Raw genomic sequence first — 23,513 nt, 5'->3', positions numbered from 1 at the left:
ATTCAAACGGGTTTGCAAACCAGCATGATCGGATTATGGGAAGTGTTGTATGGGGAGTTTTATGGGGTACTAATTGGATTTCCTATTTCGACCAACAAAACTTAAAAAACAAATACATTTAGTATACTGAAGCGTTGTTGTATGCTTAACAGTTACGACGAAAATTCCAAAAAAGTATAAATTTAAAGTTTCCGAATCTTATTTTTTAGGGAGAACAAGAACTGTTATAGCTTGCTTAAGTGTATAGATATAATTTAGAATCCAAATTTGAAAAAAAATTTCATTGGTATTTTATACTAAGCTATTAATCAACATTTCAATAATAAAAACCCACTTTCACCTTCCTACCTGCAGCAAAAGTAAGTACTCATTAAAATTAACTAGAAGCAAAACCTGGCTATGCCTGTGTAAAATTATACAATGTACTATAAATGGATATAAAATTAATTTATTTTCTGTTTTCATAGATGTACACATATCTGGGTACTATTAAATCTGAAATGAAATTAAATGAAAATGATCTATTTAAACAGGCAAAGTTAGGGCCACATGGCCCTCCCTTACACTTAACCTGTAAATCTAGAAATGTATTAAATATTCTTTTCCTACAGTCACCCGACAAAGTTGGCTTCTTTGTACTGTTTATAGTACAGAAAGCTGCTAATTGCTGCATATTTATACTTTGTCGTACGGTTTAAACATTGGCGCACATCAGGATTCCAACGAAACAACAAAAAAAAAAAAAACAGCGTGGTTCTATTATGCACATAATCCGTGTACGCTTGGAAATAGGTTGGCAACACTTAAAGATAAAATACTATGAGCAGCTGATTGACTATTATAACTACGATTTAACCTGTCATTTCGTGTTTATAGTTTCGGTATTTCTGAACTTTCTGGACTTTTCTTTTAAACGTTTTTAAAACATTCCTACGATCTTAATAAACAAGAAAATACCTTTAAAGCATTTTTTTAGGCGCGGAAACCACTTCAAATTACAATAACATACGGAACTATTTTCTCAAGTCTAATATATAAGTATATCGCCACAAAACTCCTTCCTTTAACCGAACATTGTTAAGGTTCGGTGCACATTGCTTGCCGGGGAAAAAATAGCGGAGTGATACGGACCGGTGACTACTTTCTCAAGGGCACCTATTTGTGTTGCCAGCTGAACCTAAAAACGTGTTGTATATTGTTTGAAAGACTAATTAGTTATATGCTTTATAGTGACAGTAGGAAAAATATAATGTGTAACACGAGTGCAAAAGGCCTTTGCTGCACTCGAGATCATTCCGCACGAGCCGGGATTGCTCTCGTGTGCAGCAAAGTGCCACTTTGCTCACTAGTTACACAAATAACTATTGTGGCACAAGTTTCCCCAATATAAATTGAACTAAAATATTAACAGTAATTATGTTATCCAGCTGATCATAATGTAAACAAATATGTTCCTCATAAGGATAACATGGGGACTTAAAAAGCCACTGGGGCAGACCACAAGTGACTTTAAAAAATGTTAAATCAGTTTGTGCATCTACACACCTAGTCGGACATTTTGGTATATAATATGTGGGGTTAAATCTAAAAAAAAAAAAAAAAAACTCTTATTGTATACAAAGTTTCATGTAGCATATTAATAATATAGATGTTATTTAAGTAGCATGTAATTTCCATACTAACACTGGCAAAAGCACTGAAACATGGGAATGTAATGTCTAATTTACGATGGTATAGGCCTCAACTGAGTAATACCATGTACATACCTTGTGCAGGTTGGGGTTGATGACTTGCATGGAGCGGTGCAGCACATTGAACATGTTTACCAGCTGGTTGCGCACCTGTTCACTGGGCATGTCCTGCAGTGTGGGCCCCTCGGGGTGGTCCTCTCTCTGAGACTCTGACAGATCAATGCCAAAGTGAACACAACCTGTACTGTGCTCTATACGGATCTGGCAAACATACCACAACACAAGTTACAAGCTGTGTAACAAACAATCCTTGGGTAGAATGACTGAATCTTCATCAGAAGTAGCTGGTTTAGTCCTCAAATTGGATCAGATATCCGCAACAACTAATCATCATTGAGACACTTATTTGACACTTGTTAGATGTCTCAGCTATATTTAGTTATTTTTTGCAAAAATCTAATTTAGGGCCTACATATAAAATTTAGAGAAAATTGCAAATTTTTACTATTTATCATTGTAACCGAAAAACATGACAACCGATAGTCACTAAACATGTGCGCTGAATAACAAAAACAAATTTAAAAGTAAATAAAATTTTGGATAGAAAAACTAGCCTACATGTAGAACCATGACTTACCTGCATGTCGTTATGACGCACACATTCTACCAAGAGTCTCTCAAGACGGAATGGTGTGGTGAATTGAGCTAGCTCCAGCAGACGACAGAACTGAATGGTCTGATACACCTGAGACACCTGTCTGATGAGCCTGACTAGGGTGACCTCCTGTAGAGGGGGGATGTACTGACGACTCTCCTCTCCCACCAGACCATCACACACAGCTTGTACTTGGCGACAAAGGGTCAATGGGGAGAAATCCACCTCTAGAGAGTTGTAGAGTTCCTGCAGTGGAGGTGTGGCCAGCCCCACCACATTCAGACGCACCTGTGCATTTCAGAATATATAATAGGTCTGAGAAAGTGCTCTTGAGATTTGACATGACTTAAGACAATTTGATGGAAAAATAATGTAAAATACTGGTATATAAAAAGAAATGTCAAAAATAACACTTGGTGTTTTTCTGATGAGTATTTTAACTTACAATGTCTTTGAGCAGAGAGGCTCGTGTCGGAGGCTGGGGCAGAGTGAGCAGTACTGCCAACCGCTGAGCCTTCTCCAGGGGGCTCTTGTCAGTCTCAATGAACCTGTCAAATTCTGGGTGGGCCGATGGAAGTGGAATAGCCAATGTTGCCAACAACACCCGACTGGCCATTCTGGAACATAAATTACCGCATTAGAACTACCTCATGTCACTGGATTTAAAAGTTCCTACTATCATTTCTCAAAGGTATTCAACAATTTTTAATACATCTACATAACTATAAATGGAATAATTATCTTAATTTGAATTGTAGAGAAATCAACTAATCTCGGTTTAATACCTTTATGTTAGTAATAAAGAAAATTAACTGAATTTGTGTACTGACATTGTTCCTGTATAATATTATTATTATGTTAAGAGTTCAAAGCTACAGATGATTAGATAATAAAATAGTAATGTTAAATGCTAATCATCTCTATGTTTATAATAATTTAAAAACTGCAACTTTTTATCAGCTCAATACTGTCTTTGTCTTTAAAAATTCACTTCACAATTTTATTCTTAAAAAGTATTGATAGGCATCCTAAATTGGGGCTGTATTCCAGCATTTATCCAGTTTATTAAAAATTAAAAATGTATATTTCCAAAATAAATTTATTTGATCTATATTTATCAGTGCCGGATTTACCACTAGGCCGATTAGGCCCCGGCCTAGGGCCGCAAGCAAAAAGGGGCCGCAGAGGATTGAGAAAAACATTTTTTTTCATAAAAAAAATTATTTAATTTAAACCACTAATTTGCCGCAATCACAGGTGACCATAATGATGTCTCCGCGGACCGAGGGAGATGATCACAATTTTGCCGTGGCCGCGGGTGACGGTGATGATGTCCCAGTGATTGCAGCCCGCGGGAAACGTTCACGGGCCGCGGGTGACGGTGATGTGTCCTCATGATCGCAGCCCACGGGAGACGTTCAAGAATTAGCCGCTGTCGCGAGTTGTCAATGATGATTTCCCCGTGATTGCGGCCCGCGGGAAACGTTCACGGGCCGCGGGTGACGGTGATGTGTCCTCATGATCGCAGCCCACGGGAGACGTTCAAGAATTAGCCGCTGTCGCGAGTTGTCAATGATGATTTCCCCGTGATTGCGGCCCGCGGGAAACGTTCACGGGCCGCGGGTGACGGTGATGTGTCCTCATGATCGCAGCCTACGGGAGACGTTCAAGAATTAGCCGCTGTCGCGAGTTGTCAATGATGATTTCCCCGTGATTGCGGCCCGCGGGAGACTTTCACGATTTAGCCGTGGCCGAGGGTGACGGTAATGTGTCCTCATGATCGAAGACCGCGGGAGACGTTCAAGAATTAGCCGCTGTCACGAGTGTCGATTCTTTTAACTTTATTTAACATTTTCTGTAGAATATTTAATATTTTATATAACATATGTAACAAAACATGTTGACCTTGTCTATTGTAATGTTTATATTACTAAACGACAATAAAGATTTATTATTATTATTTATTGTAAAAGTTAGGGCCACATGGACCTTTCTTACACTTAACCTATCATAAATATAACACATATATTTTAACAATTACATCAATATACAACAAAACAAAATTTAAATCATGGATACAGAAACTTTAAACGTTGATGATGATGTCCCCGTGATTGCGGCTCACGGGAGATGTTAACGATTTCGCCGCGGCTAAAGGTGTCAATCCCGAGTGGGATGTTTACGTTTTGGCACGGCCGCGGGTAACAATGATGATGTCCTCATGATCTCAGTTTTCAAGAGATGTTTTCAATACGACTTTGCCGCATTCGTAAGTGTCGATGATGATGTCCCCGTGACTGCTGCTTCGCGGGTGGTGTTTACGATTTTGCCATGGTCGCGAGTGTCGATGATGATGTCCCCGTGATTGCGGACCGCGGGAGATGTTCACGATTTTACTGCGGTTGCGGGTGACGGTAATGATGTCCTCAAGGTCAAAGCTCACAGAATATGATGACGATTTCGCCGCGGTTGCGAGTGCTGAGGATGATGTCCCTTTGTTGCAGCCCACGGGGGATGTTTACGATTTTGCCGCGGTCACGGATACCTATGATGGCTTTGACTTGGTTTAAGAAAGATGTCTACGATTTCATCCACGATCACGGGTGTTGATGATGATATCTCCTTGATGCATAGGAGATATTCACTATTACTTCCGCGATCGCAAGGAATTTCCACCACAGAGGGAGGGCCGCTCAAGTAATTTGGCCTAGGGCCGCAAGTACCCTAAATCCGGCACTGATATTTATTGATAAATGTATTTCATACAGTATAGCTAATCATTTGCAACCTGACAAACTTATTTTTAAATGTCAAGACATTTCTACTACCACGGTTGTATAATGTTATCAGCCAAACAATGACCAGAATAAATTAAGCAACTTTGGTAGTTTCACCAAAACCACTAAATAAAACTTTTATTAATATACCAACCGCTGCAATTCATCATGAGTCATGTTTTTTTTCATGTCTTTGCTTAGCTGGAAGAGTTTAAACAGAGCAGCAGCATGAAAGAGGTAATAACCGGCCTTCCAGAAAACCATTGCTAGCTTATGGTAGTAGTTGGCCATTGTCTTGGGCACTGGTGGTTTCTTTGACAAATTCATTAGCCCATGGATGTCTTCAATTGCTTTGTAAGCTTCCTGCCACAGTTCCATCTGAATGGCACAGTCGAGCTGTACCAGCCTGGTGTCCAAGTTGAACTGTTGGGTCTCTGGTTTGGTGAGACTGACATTGGCCGCCAACACTGGTAACTTGCCAATGTCCTCCAGATGCTTACGCAGCTTCTCACACAACTTACGAAACTCTGTCTTACGGTTGTACTTGAGACAAAACTGGTATGCCTGTAAACAAAACATTGACTTTTAAAACTAAATATACATCAAGGTCAATAAACGATGACACTTGCTAATTAATTTCCATTTAATTGATTAAGCAGGAAACAAAAAATAGCATAAGCTTTCTGTTTACTAAGGTCTATACAAAGCAAAATAACTCACTACAAGAAAGAATTTTTAACGTTTAGCACAATACAGATACAATTTTAATTTTAATATTTATTCAAATTATTTTTGATTAGTCATTAAAGATTTGTTGAATAAAAAGAGCACTATTTCAGTAACAGCTAATCTTCAAAGACAAATCAGATATCCGCAACATATATATTCATCATTAATAGTGCTGAATAGGAGGTGTGTGCGATGCAGCTTTCATTCAGATTTGATGCTATTCAATAGTTATTTGTGTAACTAGTGGTGAAAGTGGCACTTTGCTGCACACGAGCGGCGAGTGCGGAATGATCTCGAGTGCAGCAAAGGCCTTTTTCACTCGTGTTACACATTATATTTGTCCTACAGTCACTATAAAGCATATAAATAATTAGTCTTTCAAACACTATACAATACGTTTAGGTTCAGCTAAGAACACAAATGGTGCCTTAGAGAAAGTAGTACCCGCGGTCCGTATCACTCCGCTATTTTTCCTCGGCAAGAAATGTGCTCCGCGTTTTGAGAATATAGTTCCGTATGTTTTTGTAATTTGAAGTGGTTTCCGCGCCTAAAAAAATGCTTTATAGGTATTTTCTTGTTTATTAAGATCGTAGGAATGTTTTAAAAACGTTTAAAAGAAAAGTCCAGAAAGTTCAGAAATACTGAAACTATAAACACGAAATGACAGGTTAAATCGTAGTTATAATATTCAATCAGCTGCTCATAGTATTATTATCTTTAAGTGTTGCCAACCTATTTCCAAGCGTACACGGATTACGTGCATAATAGAACCATGCTGTTTTGTGTTGTTTCGTTGGAATCCTGATGTGCGGCAAAGTATAAACCGTACGGCAAAGTATAAATATGCAGCAATTAGCAGCTTTCTGTACTATAAACAGTACAAGGAAGCCAACTTTGTCGGGTGACTGTAGGAAAAAAATTTTGATTCAAACCTATGCGATTCAATGCAGCGTGGCATGATTTTCTTGCAAAATTATTTATTACTTGCGTTACTGTAATAGATCATTTACCTTAAAAAATGTATTAGGCCTAAATAAACTTGTTTGTGAACAAGAGGATAGCTGCTGACCTAACCTCCTGCTGATAGACACTGCTGATTTTATGGTTGGGCTAAGAAAATCCACACTTCACTAACAATTTGAATAAGCCTATACCAAAGCAATTGTCATTACTATTGACTTGTATTAAGTTAAAAACAATTGAGTTTATTTTGAATACGAAGTAACTTTATTTCCACTTTATATTGTTAGCTTTCTAGGATCAGGACAATCCAAAAAAATTAATAACTGTAATCAGCGTTTATTGTCTATTTAATACATAATTACATATAATATGTAGTAAATACCCCCGCCGCAGCAAACCTGCAGACTAAGCGAATTTCCATTCGACTGATTGGATTTACACTGAAATGTCTACTTAAAAATATAACATTTATTCCCGATCTAAATAAAATTAGTTTAACAAGTACTAGGTTTGCTGCATCAGGGAGGGTAAAACTGTTTTTTTTTTATGTGAATAGTTAGTAAGAAATAAAAGCATTTTCCAAATTTGATCAAAATATGTTCACAAACAAGCAAACTACAACAGTTTACTTATTCTCCATGGGAAATTTATAAAACATGGGAATTTTAAATTTACAATTTTTTGGAATTTTCTCCGTAACCATTAGGCGCATAATAACTCTTCAATATACTAAATTATTTGTTTTTTTAAGCTCTACAAAATGGTTTGGAAAGAAATTGCTAAATTTTATGTTTTTTGGGTCAAAAATGGGAAAAACCTATTTTTACCCCGTAAAACCCCCCGTAAACCCCCGTTCCCATGGTCCGATCATGCTGGATTGCGAACTCGTTCGAATAAACGTACGTTTACACGTTTGTACCAAATTTCATCAAAATCGGATTATTTTTGCTCGAGTTATCGTGCTGACGGACACATATATATATATATATATGAATTTGAACGGATGGTGTTTTTGGCCTCTAGGGACCTCAAAACAAAAAAAAAAAATCGGTCCCGCGTCCAGGGCTTACCATGAGTACTACGGTAATAGCTTATTCCCTATATGGGAAATTCGCTAATAAGTATGAAATTAAAACTAAAAATTTAAATTAATAAAAAATGTTAAAATTGCTTTGAGCATTCATTTTGGACTAAATGCATCTTGTGATTCAAAAATACCTATGCATCCGGATTGCATCGGTATTTCGATGCATACTGATTGAAATTGAAATTTTATGCATTTTTGATGCATTGCACACTACTACTGAATTGTAACAGGTATTCAGTAACATAACAGTAGTAACAGGTTATACAGGTACAATTAATTTCAATATTTATTCAAATTACGGTTTGGCTATTGAAAGTTTATTAAATGAGCACTATTTCAGTAACAATTAATCCTCAAGATACTTCAGATATCCGCAACATGGATTCATCAATAATAGTGCTGAATGGTAAAAAAAAATCTTTTTAAATTTACTAATGTACAATGTACTCGCTACCATGGTGTCTACTAAATCTGGTTAGAAAAATGCACACCACAGCTGAATAGTAGTAGTGTGGCACTTTTAAGTAGAACATTAATGATGTACCAAGTGCTTCAATTGGTTAAGCTGAAAGAAAAATTATATAGGAATTAGATTTACTATAATTTTTACTTAAAATGACATAGAAAATTAAATCAATTAGCCTACATCAGAAAAAATCTAAGATTTAAGTTTAGCATAAAACAGGTAGGCTACAATTAATTTCAATATTTATTCAAATTAATTGTAATAGGTTTGGGCATTGAAATTTTATTAAATGAGCACTATATTTCAGTAACAAATCTTCAAGAAACTTCAGATATCCGCAACATGGGTTCATCAATAATAGTGTTGAATGGTAAAAATTAATCATTTTAAATTTACTAATGTACAATGTACTCGCTACCATGGAGTCTACTAAATCTGATATAAAAAATTCAAGGAGTTTTCCAGGAGAATTCAAGAAAAATTCCTGAATTTTAAGAACAACTATCCGAACCCTACTTTAAGCTTCATCACAACGTTTTACATTAAGTAAAAACTTTTAAAAGATTTTAAAAAGAAATTCATCATTTTGATCACATACGGTAAATGCATTTAACTACAGAAATAGTAAGTTAGAAATTGTATTAGGCTATTTTTTTTAATGACTGGTAGGCACTATAACTTTGAAACAAAACTTTCCAAACAATAATATTTTATAGGCCTATAACATATTAAAACAATATAACTGATAGGTAAGGCGACACCAGTTATCATCTCACGCAATTGCGGGAATACCAGTGAGCATGAGCAATTATCAGCAATATTTTCATCATCATATCTTGCAGTCTCGGCGACACCGATAATAGTCTCCCTCTATTGGGACAAGAATTCCTTCTACCTTACACCATAATTCCACAGATTTTATTGACTTCACCAGCCAACCACAGTAAACTGTACCTGACTTAAGATAACATATTTGGAAAGATTTTTAAAATGTGTTCAAATTTAAATATTGCTATCGAATTATATTCAACTTTCTATAGGTTTACTTATTTTTTTAAATTCAATTTATGAGGGCACTATTTCAGAAACAGTTAATCTTCAAAGAGAAATCAGTTATCCGCAACATACATTCATCATTAATAGTGCCAAATGGAACTAAACTAAAATAATTAAATTTTAATAAAATGTATGAACCTCTTTACTTTGCCTCGTGATAGTGTACCCAGGTATAGAACGGCCTGTAACAGAAATGGCTCAAGCCACCGCCTCTAAGAGTTGAACATCATCCTCCTTCAGGCCTGAACATAAATACTTTCTTAAAGGGATGGGTCCGTATTTAAAGTCGGTTTACAGTTGTTTACAATAAAAGAAACCGAAAAAGTTGCGCAAATTGTTGGCTTTGGTTTATTGGTTTCAATTTCAATGCAATAATTTTGCCGCAATCACAGGGTAGCTAACAATAGTTCTCTTTGATTGAACAGGATGTAAACAATTCTGCTGGGATTGCGGAGACGATTATGTCTAAGCATTCACAAGGATGTTTGTTTAAGATTCTGCCAAGATTGTGGGTCGCAATCTTAGGAGATGGTGATGATTTTCCCAAGATTTGCCACAATTGTAGGAGATTACACGATACTGCGGCGATAACTGATTGATGATGATTTCGCTGTTAAGATTTAATGTAATGATGTCTTATTTGCAAGACATGTTCTAATCAAGGTCAATAATACTGTGAAGGTATAAACTATTTTTTTTTTAATCAAACATTTCTAGGTATGGAAATAAAATGTCTACATTATATATATATATTGGATTTTTTGTTCATCATTTTGTAGGAAAATAAGAAATTTGTGTAAAAAATGTATAACAAATCTTGGTTTTTCAACTGCAGCAAAGAAGCTACCCCTAGGGATTTTTATTTAGGTATTCAAAATCTACAACATTTCGTCTAAAAAATGAGTATGTATATGACTAGGTTATCAAAAGACATTTAGACTGCAAATAAAAAAACACCTTGCGAAATCGTTAAAATTACAGGGAAATTCATCCAAACCATCAGGGCAGCCCTAGCAAGTTCGACTCTCACTATAGGCCTACCGGTACTCTGTTCACAAAAATTAGGTGGTTTGAGGGGAAGATCTCCCACTACTTTTTTACTTATATATGACACAGCTGATTTATGCTTTAAATGGTAAACCTCAGCTGTTAAGCTATTATTTTAAAGGTAGGTTCGAGTGGACGGGATAGATTTCTTCCCCTAAAACAACCTAAATTTTTGTGAGCGGATTATAAAACATGTTAGTTTCTTTCAAAAGAGACTGTAAACTAGAGTGACTAACCATGCGGGCGATATCATGATACAGAGTCTCAACATGGGCGTTGGTTCTCAACAATTCCAAGCACTGACAGTAGGACTCCCAAAGAAACTTGACCCAGGGTGTTAGAATGGTGCGATCACTACGGTCCTGGGCATCTTCTCCACTAACAGCACTGTAACAAGGAAAAATCAATAAATTACTGTACATTAGTTTCTTAAGTGGATTTTATATAAAATTGTAAGTCCAGCAATAATTTGTTGCAAGTGGTGCAGATAAATAACTAATATTGTCAGGTCCGATTGACAAAGAGATAACACAGTGGGTTGTGTATGGTATCAACATTTATCAGATTGAGGTCTTTAAAAGGTAATAAGACATTTTATACCCAACAATATTTAATTAAAAAACTTGTTGGCTCTACCATGTATATACAGTAGGGGTCTGCGGTGCACCGAAAAAGTCGGTACGGTACAAGCTTAATTACCGTCATCGGTTCGGTACAGCATTTTACACGGTACAAATTCGGTTCGGGACAGCCTATTATAATAATAAATTACTTTCAGTTTATCCGAGCACATTAAAGTCTTATCAGAGGTTTGTTTACGGTCTTCATAATTTATTACTAGGGTGATGATGCAATAGAAACCCCATTAGCAGTCCCAAATCCATTAACATTTTATCACGACAATAATTGTTCTATTCAAGTACTTCCAAGAACTGTTGAGTTTTATCACTTTTATTTCTTTACGACTTTCCCAAATTCTATTTTATCATAAAAATAATAGTTTTATGATGACTGTTAAATTTTATCTCTAACTCAGTCAGTATTTTCGTGAATAATCAATTTGCCACTGGTCATTGCCTACTGCCACAAAACTGTTTATGGCTACATATTAAACTTGTAACTAATCTACAATCTCATTTTATAAGTTAAAATATTTGTTATAGATATTTTATCTTTCTATTGATGAAACCACAAGCATAGTTGTTGTTGTTTGCATGATTTTTTTTCGTTATGCAAGCCTACTCGGTCTCAAATTATGTCATTGTATGTTCTGTATCTTGTATTATAGGCCTATTGTTAGATGTGGCTGTTTAAGGCTTAAATGTTTTTTAGTTTCCTGTATTTTTTATTGTGTTGAAGGTACTTTATGCTAGGGGTGTGCGAGTACTCGAACCTTCGAGCTTTTTGGTCGAGCTTTTCATTATTCGGCTCGGCTCGAGGCATTTTGAAAAAGCTCGAAGTTCGAGCCGAGCTTTTAATACTAAGTCAAAACTAAAAAAAAACACTTAATTTGGGTCGTAATTGGAAACAATGTTATCACAATTCTACGTTGTTCAATCATTCGAGGTTTGATAAGCACGAACCTCAGCTCAGTCAAGACGCAATGATTATCGATCGTAATTTTGAGGAGATAGTAAAGAGACAAACTACCACCTATCGCGTTGTCTTTCTTAACACAGCTATTCGTATCGTAATATACAACGCAGTGCGAGTGCGTGATTGGCTCGTCGCTATGACGACACACGGTTGCCGTGACAACCTACAGTGCGCACTGAGCACTGCGCCTTGTGTGGGAGGGGAGATTATACCAACAAACAATTTCAGGAATTCTATTTTGGGACGGATGAAAGATAAGGAAGAAACAAAAAGTGGTCACGTGTGCAAATGTAGTGGGCGACACAATAAGGCTATAAACAAGTATCAATCGTCGTGTCGTTGTTCCTTGTTTGTTTACTTTTTCAGATTCCTTATCAAACGCCCCTATCTGCTATCTCTCTTTCTCTCTCTGCTCTCTCTAACAATGTACTGATTAAACAGATTGTGGTTGACGACTTTTCTACTTATAAGTTTCCCTGCGGTTATTTTAGTTCAATCAATCCCATAACCTTTCTAATGTTTATCAAAATAATTAATTATCTGTTTTGTATTTTATTTCCTTTAAACCAACCCCTATTTACCATCTGTATTTTATAGAATAAAATGTTTGTTTATAAAGTTTGACTGGCCACACAATTTTGTACCTATTTTATTTTGTATAAAGTAACAGTTACTTTGATGATTATTTAAATATCAATAAGTGGTGCGTGCTGTAATGAATGCTTTTTATTATCAAAATAAGTAATGTGTTGCGGCGCGTGATGCGCCAATGTTTTGGTAAATAATAAAAGATCTGACACTTTAAAAACGAACTATGAATTTATTGATGTATAAATGAACAAATGATATTAGTGGACTGTATAATTGAACTGTGATGAATAAATTGCTATAATGAACTAATGCGAATGTACTTTTGATGAACTAAACTAATGAAATACGTGGAGGGATCTGCCTCACACGTCCTATCCCAAGCTACGGTAAACGAACAATGTCGCTCGATAATACCCTGACAAAAGACTCCTCCCTCACTCAGTATGTGGTTACAGATTTCTAAGAACTGGTGATGAAGGGTCCGTCCTTTCGCAGAAGGACGATGTTTATGACTGTTTAACGCCGACAAGTGACATGAATAGCAGGAAGTACGTTAGAATTTAACAACACATGTGATATGAATTGGTTAACTATTTGCTTACAATATTACTTACACTAAGAACATAAATAAAACAATTAATAATCATGATACTAAACATAATGGATTATTAATTTTTGATAATACATGGGTCATTGAATACCATAATGTGATGTAGTTTCCTATTTGTAACTTGCAAATAATAATAATTGAGAGTTAATCCTGGAAAATGAAAAATAGTGAATGCATTCATAAGCCCTGTTGTCAAAACAGCAACGCGGGTGTAAGGGTTTATTGTTTCAGAGGCTAGGGTGTTTCAAGGACAAAGTGCTGGGCCTCCCGGCTCAGGGGGGGAGGGGTGGTGGTGAGACTGAGAGAGAATAGGGGGAGGAAACTGGTTTTGGCTATTTATTGATTAGTTCACCGACCCTTCTAGATAACAGAATTTAGTGACAGTGTTAAATCATCGTGTTCATTATTTCATTTCTTGTTTACTTTGTGTGTTATTCTATTAATTTTAGTGTTTTGGTCTATTTCCTCTATATGTCAATTATATATTTTTTAATATATAATTTTACTTTTTACTTTGTCTCTTCACCTTTTTGGATCCAAACCAATCATGTTCTTTTTGATTAATACGATTCATAAAACAAAAATATTTTGTGCATGGAAAACAACAAGAATAATCACGTGTTTTTATCTATATATCTAATTCCGTAAGCCCAAAATTTTACAACGAAATTGTGAGCGAACCGGAGGGCGTAGAAAGCTGGGAGGGGTCTCATTTTAAAGGTCTGGGCATGAAATTTTGGGGAAAATTATTCATTTTTCTTAATTATGCACCAAAAGGTTGTGACAGAATAAAATAATTCACATTTAAATAACATGGGAATCTAGGTCATGTTTGCTTTGTTTACATTAAAACATGTGGTTTAACTTTATTTAAAGCATATGGTAATATGTAATATGCACTGTAATATGTATACTAACCCGAGAGGTTGAACCTACCAATTGACTATATTAATTTAATTGCACGATCTGGAATGCCACCACACAAATTAGTTTTAAAAGTTGGTTCAATAGTGATGCTCATTAGAAATATGAAGCTAGGGTCTGGATTAGTTAATGGAGTACGATTGGTTGTGTTAGGTATTACTGGAAAAAGTGTAAAGTTAGTAGTAATTACTGGAGTAGGCAAAGGAAACGTATTTTCCATGCCAAAAATAATACTAATATCCACAGATCCTAATATGCCGTTTAAGTTTACAAGGAAAATTTTCACAAAAATTGGCATTTATTTGAAAAATTTATCTCCATGTATTTTATCTAAGTGAATTTGTCTATATTCAAAGAAATGTATATACATTTAATTAATAGTCATGAAGATTATCATTGAAAATTATCCTTAGTTGTATTATGATTAGAAAGTTTATACTATAAACACACCGCATGAAAAATCCTTTGTAATTTTTATTTTTAACAGAGCAGACCTCAAAATGCATTATGCAGGTATGTAATAACTATTATACATATTATAATATACAATAATGTTAAACGATAATCAAGGTAGGGTAACCCATGGGACTAATAATTTGTACAAAATAATTACTACAATATATACATAGGGGCTACTGCCCCTACAAGCCACTAGTATTTATTTATTTATACAAAATGGAATAAAATATTCATAGTAGTTACAATATAAATATTTAATCGACTTGCTAGTTGTTTTGTTGTCATTCAAGATAGCTCTGTTCTGTTATGAAAGACAATCTGATTGGCTCAGTCTGCACTGCATATCTCGTCAGGCCTTCAATCATATCCTTTTATTTCTTGCATCTTAATTTAGTTCAGTTCAGTTCTTATCGTGATTATCTACTATTTGATGTCTTGACAATTCTCAATGTTTTTAGACATATTAAAATAATATTGTGTTTATTTAAAAATTGACTGAACATTATTATTATTATTATGCACTTTTTGAAGAAAAGTGTTTAATAATTTATTTTTTTGATAATGTTCAGAATTCAGAATTATGTTTGAAATTCCAGATAGGGTTAGTTGCAAAACATTTTTTGCTGAAAATAAAATCATAACACTCTCTAATATTTTCATTTTTTACAATTTAGTTTCCGTTAAAGAGAATCTGAATAAATTTGTTCCTTGCAACTCAATCCATGGGTATATCACCAGACAATCAAAAGATTTATATATTCCTCAAGCCAGGCTATCAAAATTTATCAAAAGTTATAAATACTTGCAAATAAAACTATTTAATAAACTTCCAATATATTTTAGAAATCAGGAAAGTATTCATTTGTATAGGTCAAAATTATCAGATTGGCTTACAAGTCGTGCTTTTTATTCAGTTGATGAGTTTTTGCAGAATGAAGATTTTTTAACGCTTAAATGTGAGGCCAAGCAGTCTTGATGATTCTTTGTTCTTGTTATGGTCTTTTCCCTGTTAATTTTAAAGTTTTTATTATTACTGATGCTTTATCCTTTTAACTTTATTTTAACATTTTCTGTAGAATATTTAATATTTTATTTAACATATGTAACAAAACATGTTGACCTTGTCTATTGTAATGTTTATATTACCAAACGACAATAAAGATTTATTATTATTATTATTATTATAAGGTGACGCTAGGAAAAGCTCGGCTCGAAAAAGCTCGAGCTCGAAAATATTTTAAAAAGCTCGGCTCGAGGTTGAAAATCACTATTCGCACACCCCTACTTTATGCAATCTAAATCTTATGAACTAGATAGTGATTTTGATAGCCTCATTGTAACCTAATCAATTTATATATAGGCTCTCTCAAATAATTAGGTCAAGGCCTGGGTCTTTTGATTCTTTGGATTAGCTTTAAAATATACTAAAAAAATAAAAATAAAAAATAAAATTGGATTGAGCCTGAGATAAACTAATGATTGATATTGTGTTAACTTTGTAAATGAAAAGACAATAATCTTACTCTGTGATAATCCAAATTTTAGTTTAAAAAAAAACTTTGCAAGAGTTGTATCTATCTTATAACTAGTTTTGAAGCTGATAAAAAAAGATGCTCTTTGCCATTACTTCATCATAACCTCCAGTTTTTCATTGTCCGTTGTCTGCTGTGAACATCTGGCAACTACACTGTCTTCGTACTGAATGCTTTTATATGTGTTTAAAAATTTAAAAAAAAACAACTAGACATTGTGTTGGTTGGAAATAATTTACCAGTAGTGTGAAATTATCTTGTCAATAAATGTTTCAAACATGTTTATTCCTAAAAACTCTTATCCTATTTTAAAACCAGCTTTTATCATGGCTATTCAAAGTATCTCAGAGTAAAATAGGTAAAGCCTTTTTCTTAACTGTGATTTTTCTTGACACAATCCTCATAGTAGTAAAAAGTTTTGTTTTAATAATGTGTAGTACAGTAATTGTCGTTAAAAAACCATGAATGTAGGATACTATCCATTCTCATAGTAATGTTAATGTATTAAAGTTTAAATAATGGTTTCAATACAGTTCTGAACAGGAAATCGCAAAAATACGGGTAGCCGCGTACCGTACCGATATTGTACCGAGAACCGAGGTACAATATATTGTACCGTACAGAACCGTACCGACCTTAAATTTTCTGTACCGCAGACTCCTAATATACAGCGTGTATACTATTATTTTAAAGTGAAATTCCAGGTTTTTTCCAGGTTTTTCAATGTTTTTCGAGGTTCTCGCGGGAATGTTTCCCACGTGAACAATAGATTAATTCCCGCCTACATGTTTAGTTCCATTAAAACTATAACCAACTAAGACTTACAGCTTAGGTATACATCAATATACATCACATTTCTAATAGTTCAAAAGTTCAGTGAGCTAGTGTTGAAAAAATAATAATCCTTTTAAAAGTAGGCCTAATCATTTTCATTATCATCACTCCTTAAGGTCATGAAAACATTATCTCTCACGATAGCAGCAAAATCCTGAATATCTAAATCGTCATCACATTCTTCCATAATCATGGCAAAATCCTAGACATCTCCCGTGGTATGTAGTAGACACTATCGTCGTCTCCTGCGGTCACGGAAACGTCATCATTGTCATCCGCAATCGCGGCAAATCACGAAAACCTTCCGCAGCCGTACAGACATCATCATTGACACCCACGGTCAAAGACATTATCGTCGTAGTCTGCGATCGCGGCAAAATCATGAACTTCCTCCGCGGCTGTATAGACATTATCATCATCGTCTTTCGGAGTCACGGAAATGTGATCATCATCTTGAGATGATCATGAGATGATTTTTATTTATTTATTAACAAATATGTTTATTGTATTTGTTAAGATAGAAACAACCCGACTATGACATTACTGTTGAAACTAGTAGTTGTTCAATAAAATGAGTTTTAAAAAGGGTAGGCCCTACTTAGTTTTGAACAGCAGTTGGTTTGCATATTTTCAGCTATGCTGGCAACACTATTATATATAAACCTTCGCAAATACAGTATCTGACAGTTTCAAGCCAAACAAATGCTTCGCAATTAAGTGTCACCCGGATCGTGTTGGTCCTTATGTTAAATCCAATGATTAAACTAAAAAAAGCTTTATAGATCCTAAGGTAGGCCTATAGTTGAAAGTTACTTTCCACAATGGTTAAAAGTATTTAAAGTACTACCTCAACTTCACCATTTAACACTTTATTCGGGTTGACATTTTCATTATCAAAGGTGGTCTTGTCCTTTTTGTGATACTGAGAAAAAAGGACATTAATGCGTTACCAACAGACATACACACAAAAATAAAGAACTTAATTAGGGAATTTGCTACGTTTTAAGCATAACAAAACATATAAAATTAGGTAGTATTTGAATTCTTTGTCAATGTCATCAAATTTTATCATAACAATTTATATTTGCTTGGACCGAAGATGATCCGAAATGCTGGCTTACTATATGAAATGAAGTACTATAGACGATTTAGATTGGTAATTTATAATAAAAATTACCAAAGTAGGCCACGAACTATTGATACATAAACTTGAACGTTCCAGTTAGTTGTGGCTTGGATGTCACCCGTCGCGGCCGGTGAACTTACAAAAATGTCGTCCTTCTGTAAATGCCGGTATTATTCGTTATATGTGTTCGTGTGCGTGTTTGCGCTGTATGTCGTGAACTGTTATTTGTTTTTATTGCATCACACGGTGAGTAGGAACAGAAAGCGACACACTGGAAAAGCGAGTCTTTAGCATCATCCATAAACCGTAAACCTCTGTTACAATCACCCACTGCAGTTGTGATTTTTTACTTTACACTTTACACAACCGCCATTGAAGCGCCGTCAATGAGTGGAAACCTTGTTTGTAAGCTATTGGCGACGATCATTAATAAATTTAAGTTTCCCAGCCCTATACAACACTGATTCAACGTCTTCTTTCTGGTTATTAAAACTCAAGAACAATTTTATACACAAAGAATCTCTAGTTCTTGACCTGGATGATGCCTATTTATTTAATTTATTTTACGGTTACGGTAAACATAGCCTATTATTCCACTTGCGATTAATTAAATCCGTTATGTAAGAAACACGTTTTTAATCTCACTTGGTTGGGATTTGCCTTCAAAACGTGATCGGAAATGGTTGCGGTATTTGTAAACAACATTTGTAAACATAGCCTATCAGTGACAGCTAGAAAAAACAATCTTGATCCGAACAGCTGTTCCTTATTTCATAGATGATTAAATGTGATACAAATTGGACAAAAACTTGACAAAAATCGCACGAAACTGCATTTTTGAACGTCTGTAATTTTATTTACAAAGTAGTGAGGCCATATTTTAATGGCTAAAGACACTCTCGCCAATCCAAAAAATACATAAAAATGACTTGTATCTTGATAGGTACCGTACTCTCGTTTTCCTGGAGAAGATTGCGTAAAATGCCATCTTGAGTGTTATAGACAGACAGACAGAAATTTAGATGAGACTTGTTTCGGCTTCTTTAATGTATAAAACGTAAAAATTAACCTACAAATTTATGATTCTGAGCAATGTACAGACAAAACTCTAATTTTATTTATATAGATATATAGTTTATATACATATATAAACATTTGAACAAATAGTGTTTTTGGCCTCTGGGGACATCAAAATGAAAAAGTAAATCGGTCCCGGGCCTAGTTCTTACCATGAGACCTACGGTAATAGCCAAACTTCCCTATAGGAAGATTTGGTAGGAATCACTTCAAAATAAGGATTTATGGTTATCAGAACATTAATAGTTTGTCTAAAATTACATTTAAGACATTAGTTCAACCTTAGACAGTTTTATTAAGTGTCTCATCTACTTCAATGGCAGTATTTATTAGGGACAACTGGACGAGTAAACCATTATCATTGAACTTTATGAAAATATTACATTCTTCATAAAATTAGGGAATTGGCAATTTGAAAGCAATAGAGAAAAGAGCTTCTCTGATTAAAACTGGTCAGAAAATAAGTTTCACTACTTGTATATCAAAGCTTTAAAATGTTCAGTTTTTATTATTTTTTTAAGCTGATTATGTCTTCAACAGTCTTATTGTTTTGGTGGAACTAGTTACCTAAGCAAAATACTCTCAGGAGTTGCTAGATTGTCCAGGTCATCAATATCTATGACAGCTTGTTGACTTTGCTCTCTGGCAGCTTCTGTGCGATCTTCTGCAGTCTTCAGATAACCTCGTATAACATTTTCCAAAGATCCAACGTTGACCTGCAGGCAAATCAAGATTAATGTTTACTAGTTAATTTACAGATTTTTAAGGGTGTATAATACAGTTAGGCCTAACTGGATACTTAATATAAATAGCAAAATAAATAAGGAACTAAACCAGACCACTGCTTTTTTAATTACAAAAACTTATTGGACTATTTTCTTACTGATTGAAGACTTATGACATCTAATTCGGATTAAGATTTTTTTCATTGAGTAGGTAGGCCTAAGTAGGTTTAGGAAAACAACACGCTTTTAATGCAGTTAGATACTTTTGAGCTTCAACATTCACACATTTCTATCAATAAATTAATGATATTGGCCTTTGTAGCCTAGGACTGTAATATTAATTTTTTTTACACAAAATGTTTGTACCTATAAGAATTTGGAAAACCGTGTGAAATAAATACATTTAAATGTATAGCCTACTCTTTGGTCCAGCATTAATTGGTGACTTAAACCTATAGGTCTTCAGTTGTCAGTGAAGTAAACATTAGTAAACTTTATAGTCGCTGTCTCATTTAGATTTTTTTTGTGATTGAGAATACCTACGGTAAATCCGAAGGGTGGTCCCCCACTTGTGGATAATTTGAGTCAACTGTGGGCAATTTGGGTCAACTTCAACAACTTTTGTTAATGCCTTCACAAAACCTTCAGTATTCTAAATGTATTTCTAATAAATGGTATACTTTTCCTTTGACATTGATATTTAAAATATCTTAGCTCTAACATTAAAATCCTTCAACCAAAAAACACTTACAGATTGAAACATGTTTCTGTACTGGAACAATCCTTCTTTTGCAATATGTGACTTCTTGAGTTCCACACAGAGGTCCAAATACTTGAACATGATAGGCTCGAGAACACTCTCGCTCCAGTTGTAAGCCCATTTCTTGTTTTTGAAAACTTCATAAAGAGTGTCGAGGGCTCGAGCAGGTTTCCCAACTTCAATAAATTCTGGAAAAAAAATGGATAGAAAAAAATCTGTTCTTAAACAACATGGTTTTTTAGGTGAGGGTGTTTGTAACATAGAGAGCCTCTAGGAGGTTACTTAGGGGGTTATCCCTAATGGCCTATTTTTTAAATCACCTTTAAAGGACAATAAATCTAATGGGATGTTGCTTGAAGCCATAGGACTAATGTAAAAGTTGTAGCAAATTCATTTCCCTACGTCAAATTATAAATATATTTGATAAGATCCTAAAAATAAAAAAAGTTAACTTAGGCCTATAACATGTTTTCCTGAACGATTTTTTTCAAAATTAGTTATAAGAAAATATAAGAATTTTTCATCTGTAGGCCTAGTAATCAAATATTATAATTTCTGAAAGAAAATGAAAAGTTATTTCAGGAAATAAGGCCTTTTTACCTTTTGTTTATTAAATCACTGAGTTAAGGGTAGTCTGAGGTCCTATCTTTAAGTAATGTTAACTAAATGTCATTTTTCTCAGGAGTTAGAACATTTAAGATTACAGTTAGTGAAACTTGGAATACTTTTATATTAAGAAAATAACTAATAAACTAGTCACAGATGCAAGATTTTTCATTAAAAAAAATAATTATTATTTAATGGGTTTTTACTTATAGATTTTAAAAATATTTTTTTAATTTGTTTCAAAAATATATATATTTTTTTACAGGCTTCTACTAAAGATATGATAAAATACTAATGTCTGTGTTTGGAATAAGTCACTAAGACTACATGGTGAAAATTTCACAGCTGTATAGACCAGTCCTGAAACAAGTGACATTAAAGTTCTAAAAAGTAGAGTTGTGGAAATAGGTAAGAAAAGCCTCCAAGGGGCTAGACGAGTTTTACCTTTAAAACGTCACTGATGTTACGGAAAATATATTTGTTTAAGTTATAGCTACATTTCTAGATTAATAATTAAAAAATTAAGTTAAGTAGGCCTACCTATAAGTTATCAGTTTAACCTTCCAGAGGTCGCATCACGGAAGTAACCTCCAGGGATGTTTTATTTTTCGCGATTATATTATTTTGAGTGGTGTCGGCAGTGTGAGTGTCACTGTACCTCACGCACCTCATTTCTAGAATCGAGTGAAGGTCAAAACTCACCCCTACTATTTTATATTTGTTAGTTTTGTTAAGTTTTGTAAGAGGCTGGAAGTAGCTTCCGTGTGCGCCCTGCCGATTCTCGTACAGCCTGGAGGCAACTTCCGTGATGCGACCTCTAGTTTAGTGTGTGCGTTGATTATTGCGTGTAAACAATTACTGTAAATAATTATTTTTTTACGATTCATGGTATTATTTGGTAAGTATATAGTTTTTACAAGATGAGTGAAGAAGTTAAATTTCGAATTGCAATACTCTTAGCCATGCTGAAAGGGAGATTCACGAACGACGTATGTACAGAGTCATTTAGTATTAAGATACCCATTATGTTAAATTACTTAAAACATTAGGTATTGAGAGTGGTATCATCTAAAACCACATTATAGGACATTGTGTTAAAATTTAAATTTACTTCTTGAATATATTCTTGTAAAATATTTCTTCATATACTTTTATGTTAGAACATTTGATAGAATAATAGTTTAACTTAAGCCTATATTTATAAAATCAAAATTACGTTATTTTATAATTAAGAGTTCACTAAACACATTTTTAATGTTTAAAACTAAAAATAAAACCTAATTTGTGCACTAAAATACAAATTTTACTTCATAAATGTTTGTTTTTATTGACCTGGAAGTAACCTCCGGGTGCGCCCTCTCCCGTTTTGAAAACCAATGCGCCCTCTGAAAGGTTAAAGAAGAGATTCTGTGCTATAAAAAGGGCATAAAAAATAAAAAATTTAAAAAATGTAAAAGATTTCGACTTGGACTCCCTTTAAGTTATTGACATCAGGAAGTGAAACTTCAAATTTTTTACATTACAAAAACATAAGTTTTTAGGCATTTTCAAAAAAGCGTCAAATGTTTATTAGGCTAGTAGGCACTAGGCCTAACTCTATACAAATTCCACGATAGCCTAAGATACAAATTGTAGGGAATTTTTTGCTAACTTACGATAGGCCTACCACTCCTGTTTTTTCTGATATAGGCCTAATTCTTTTATTTTCCATCAGCCAATGAAAACAGCTGTGTTTACCAATTACACAATTTTCTGTCTTGCTAGTATAAAGTACCTAGTAAACTGCACTGTCACGATGTTTAAGCGAGTTTTTCAGGGGTTATGTCTACCGAAAGGGTACTTATTTAGGACCCAGACCCCAGATTAAACGTTCTAAAATCACTTTTAAACTAGGTATTCTAGGACATCAATACTACAACTTTATTAAAAAAATTTTTTGGCGCCGAGACCTCCTTTTATTATTAATTAAATATGTAAACAATAATCCCACCACACTAGGGGGCCCGTGGGAATTCGGGGTTTTGGGTGGGGGAGATAAAACGTGGTTAATCATGGGGAGAAAAGGGTAATTTGAGTGGTAAAAGGGTAATTTATAGGTAATTACCCAGCAAGAATGGGAAATTAGTCTGTATAAATGGATACCGGTACTGTCCTTTGCCGCCGACGACGACGAGCAGAGCCGGCAGAGACAGGAAGACCATC

General features: G+C 34.4%; 1 protein-coding gene across 2 annotated transcripts in view; it reads right to left on the bottom strand.

The window, feature by feature from the left end:
• The window catches only part of LOC128984043 (eukaryotic translation initiation factor 3 subunit A), a 48,760-nt gene that overhangs the window by 18,809 nt on the left and 6,438 nt on the right, over nt 1–23,513 (bottom strand). For both annotated transcript variants that reach the window (XR_008489977.1, XM_054403326.1), the window contains exons 2-8: nt 20,697–20,893; nt 19,788–19,936; nt 10,708–10,858; nt 5,278–5,687; nt 2,792–2,963; nt 2,329–2,634; nt 1,767–1,952 (exon numbers count right to left, since the gene is read on the bottom strand). Coding sequence is in view for 1 of the 2 variants with exons in the window: in XM_054403326.1 (XP_054259301.1) it covers nt 1,767–1,952; nt 2,329–2,634; nt 2,792–2,963; nt 5,278–5,687; nt 10,708–10,858; nt 19,788–19,936; nt 20,697–20,893 (1,571 nt within the window). In the remaining variant the exon portion in view is untranslated. The remainder of the gene's footprint in view (nt 1–1,766; nt 1,953–2,328; nt 2,635–2,791; nt 2,964–5,277; nt 5,688–10,707; nt 10,859–19,787; nt 19,937–20,696; nt 20,894–23,513) is intronic.

Source organism: Macrosteles quadrilineatus, unplaced genomic scaffold (genome assembly GCF_028750875.1).
Source record: "Macrosteles quadrilineatus isolate MER2022 unplaced genomic scaffold, UCM_ALF_1.0 Scaffold_2__2_contigs__length_208266976, whole genome shotgun sequence".
Classification (NCBI taxonomy): Eukaryota; Metazoa; Arthropoda; class Insecta; order Hemiptera; family Cicadellidae; genus Macrosteles; species Macrosteles quadrilineatus.
This window is presented reverse-complemented; position numbering and strand designations above follow the sequence as displayed.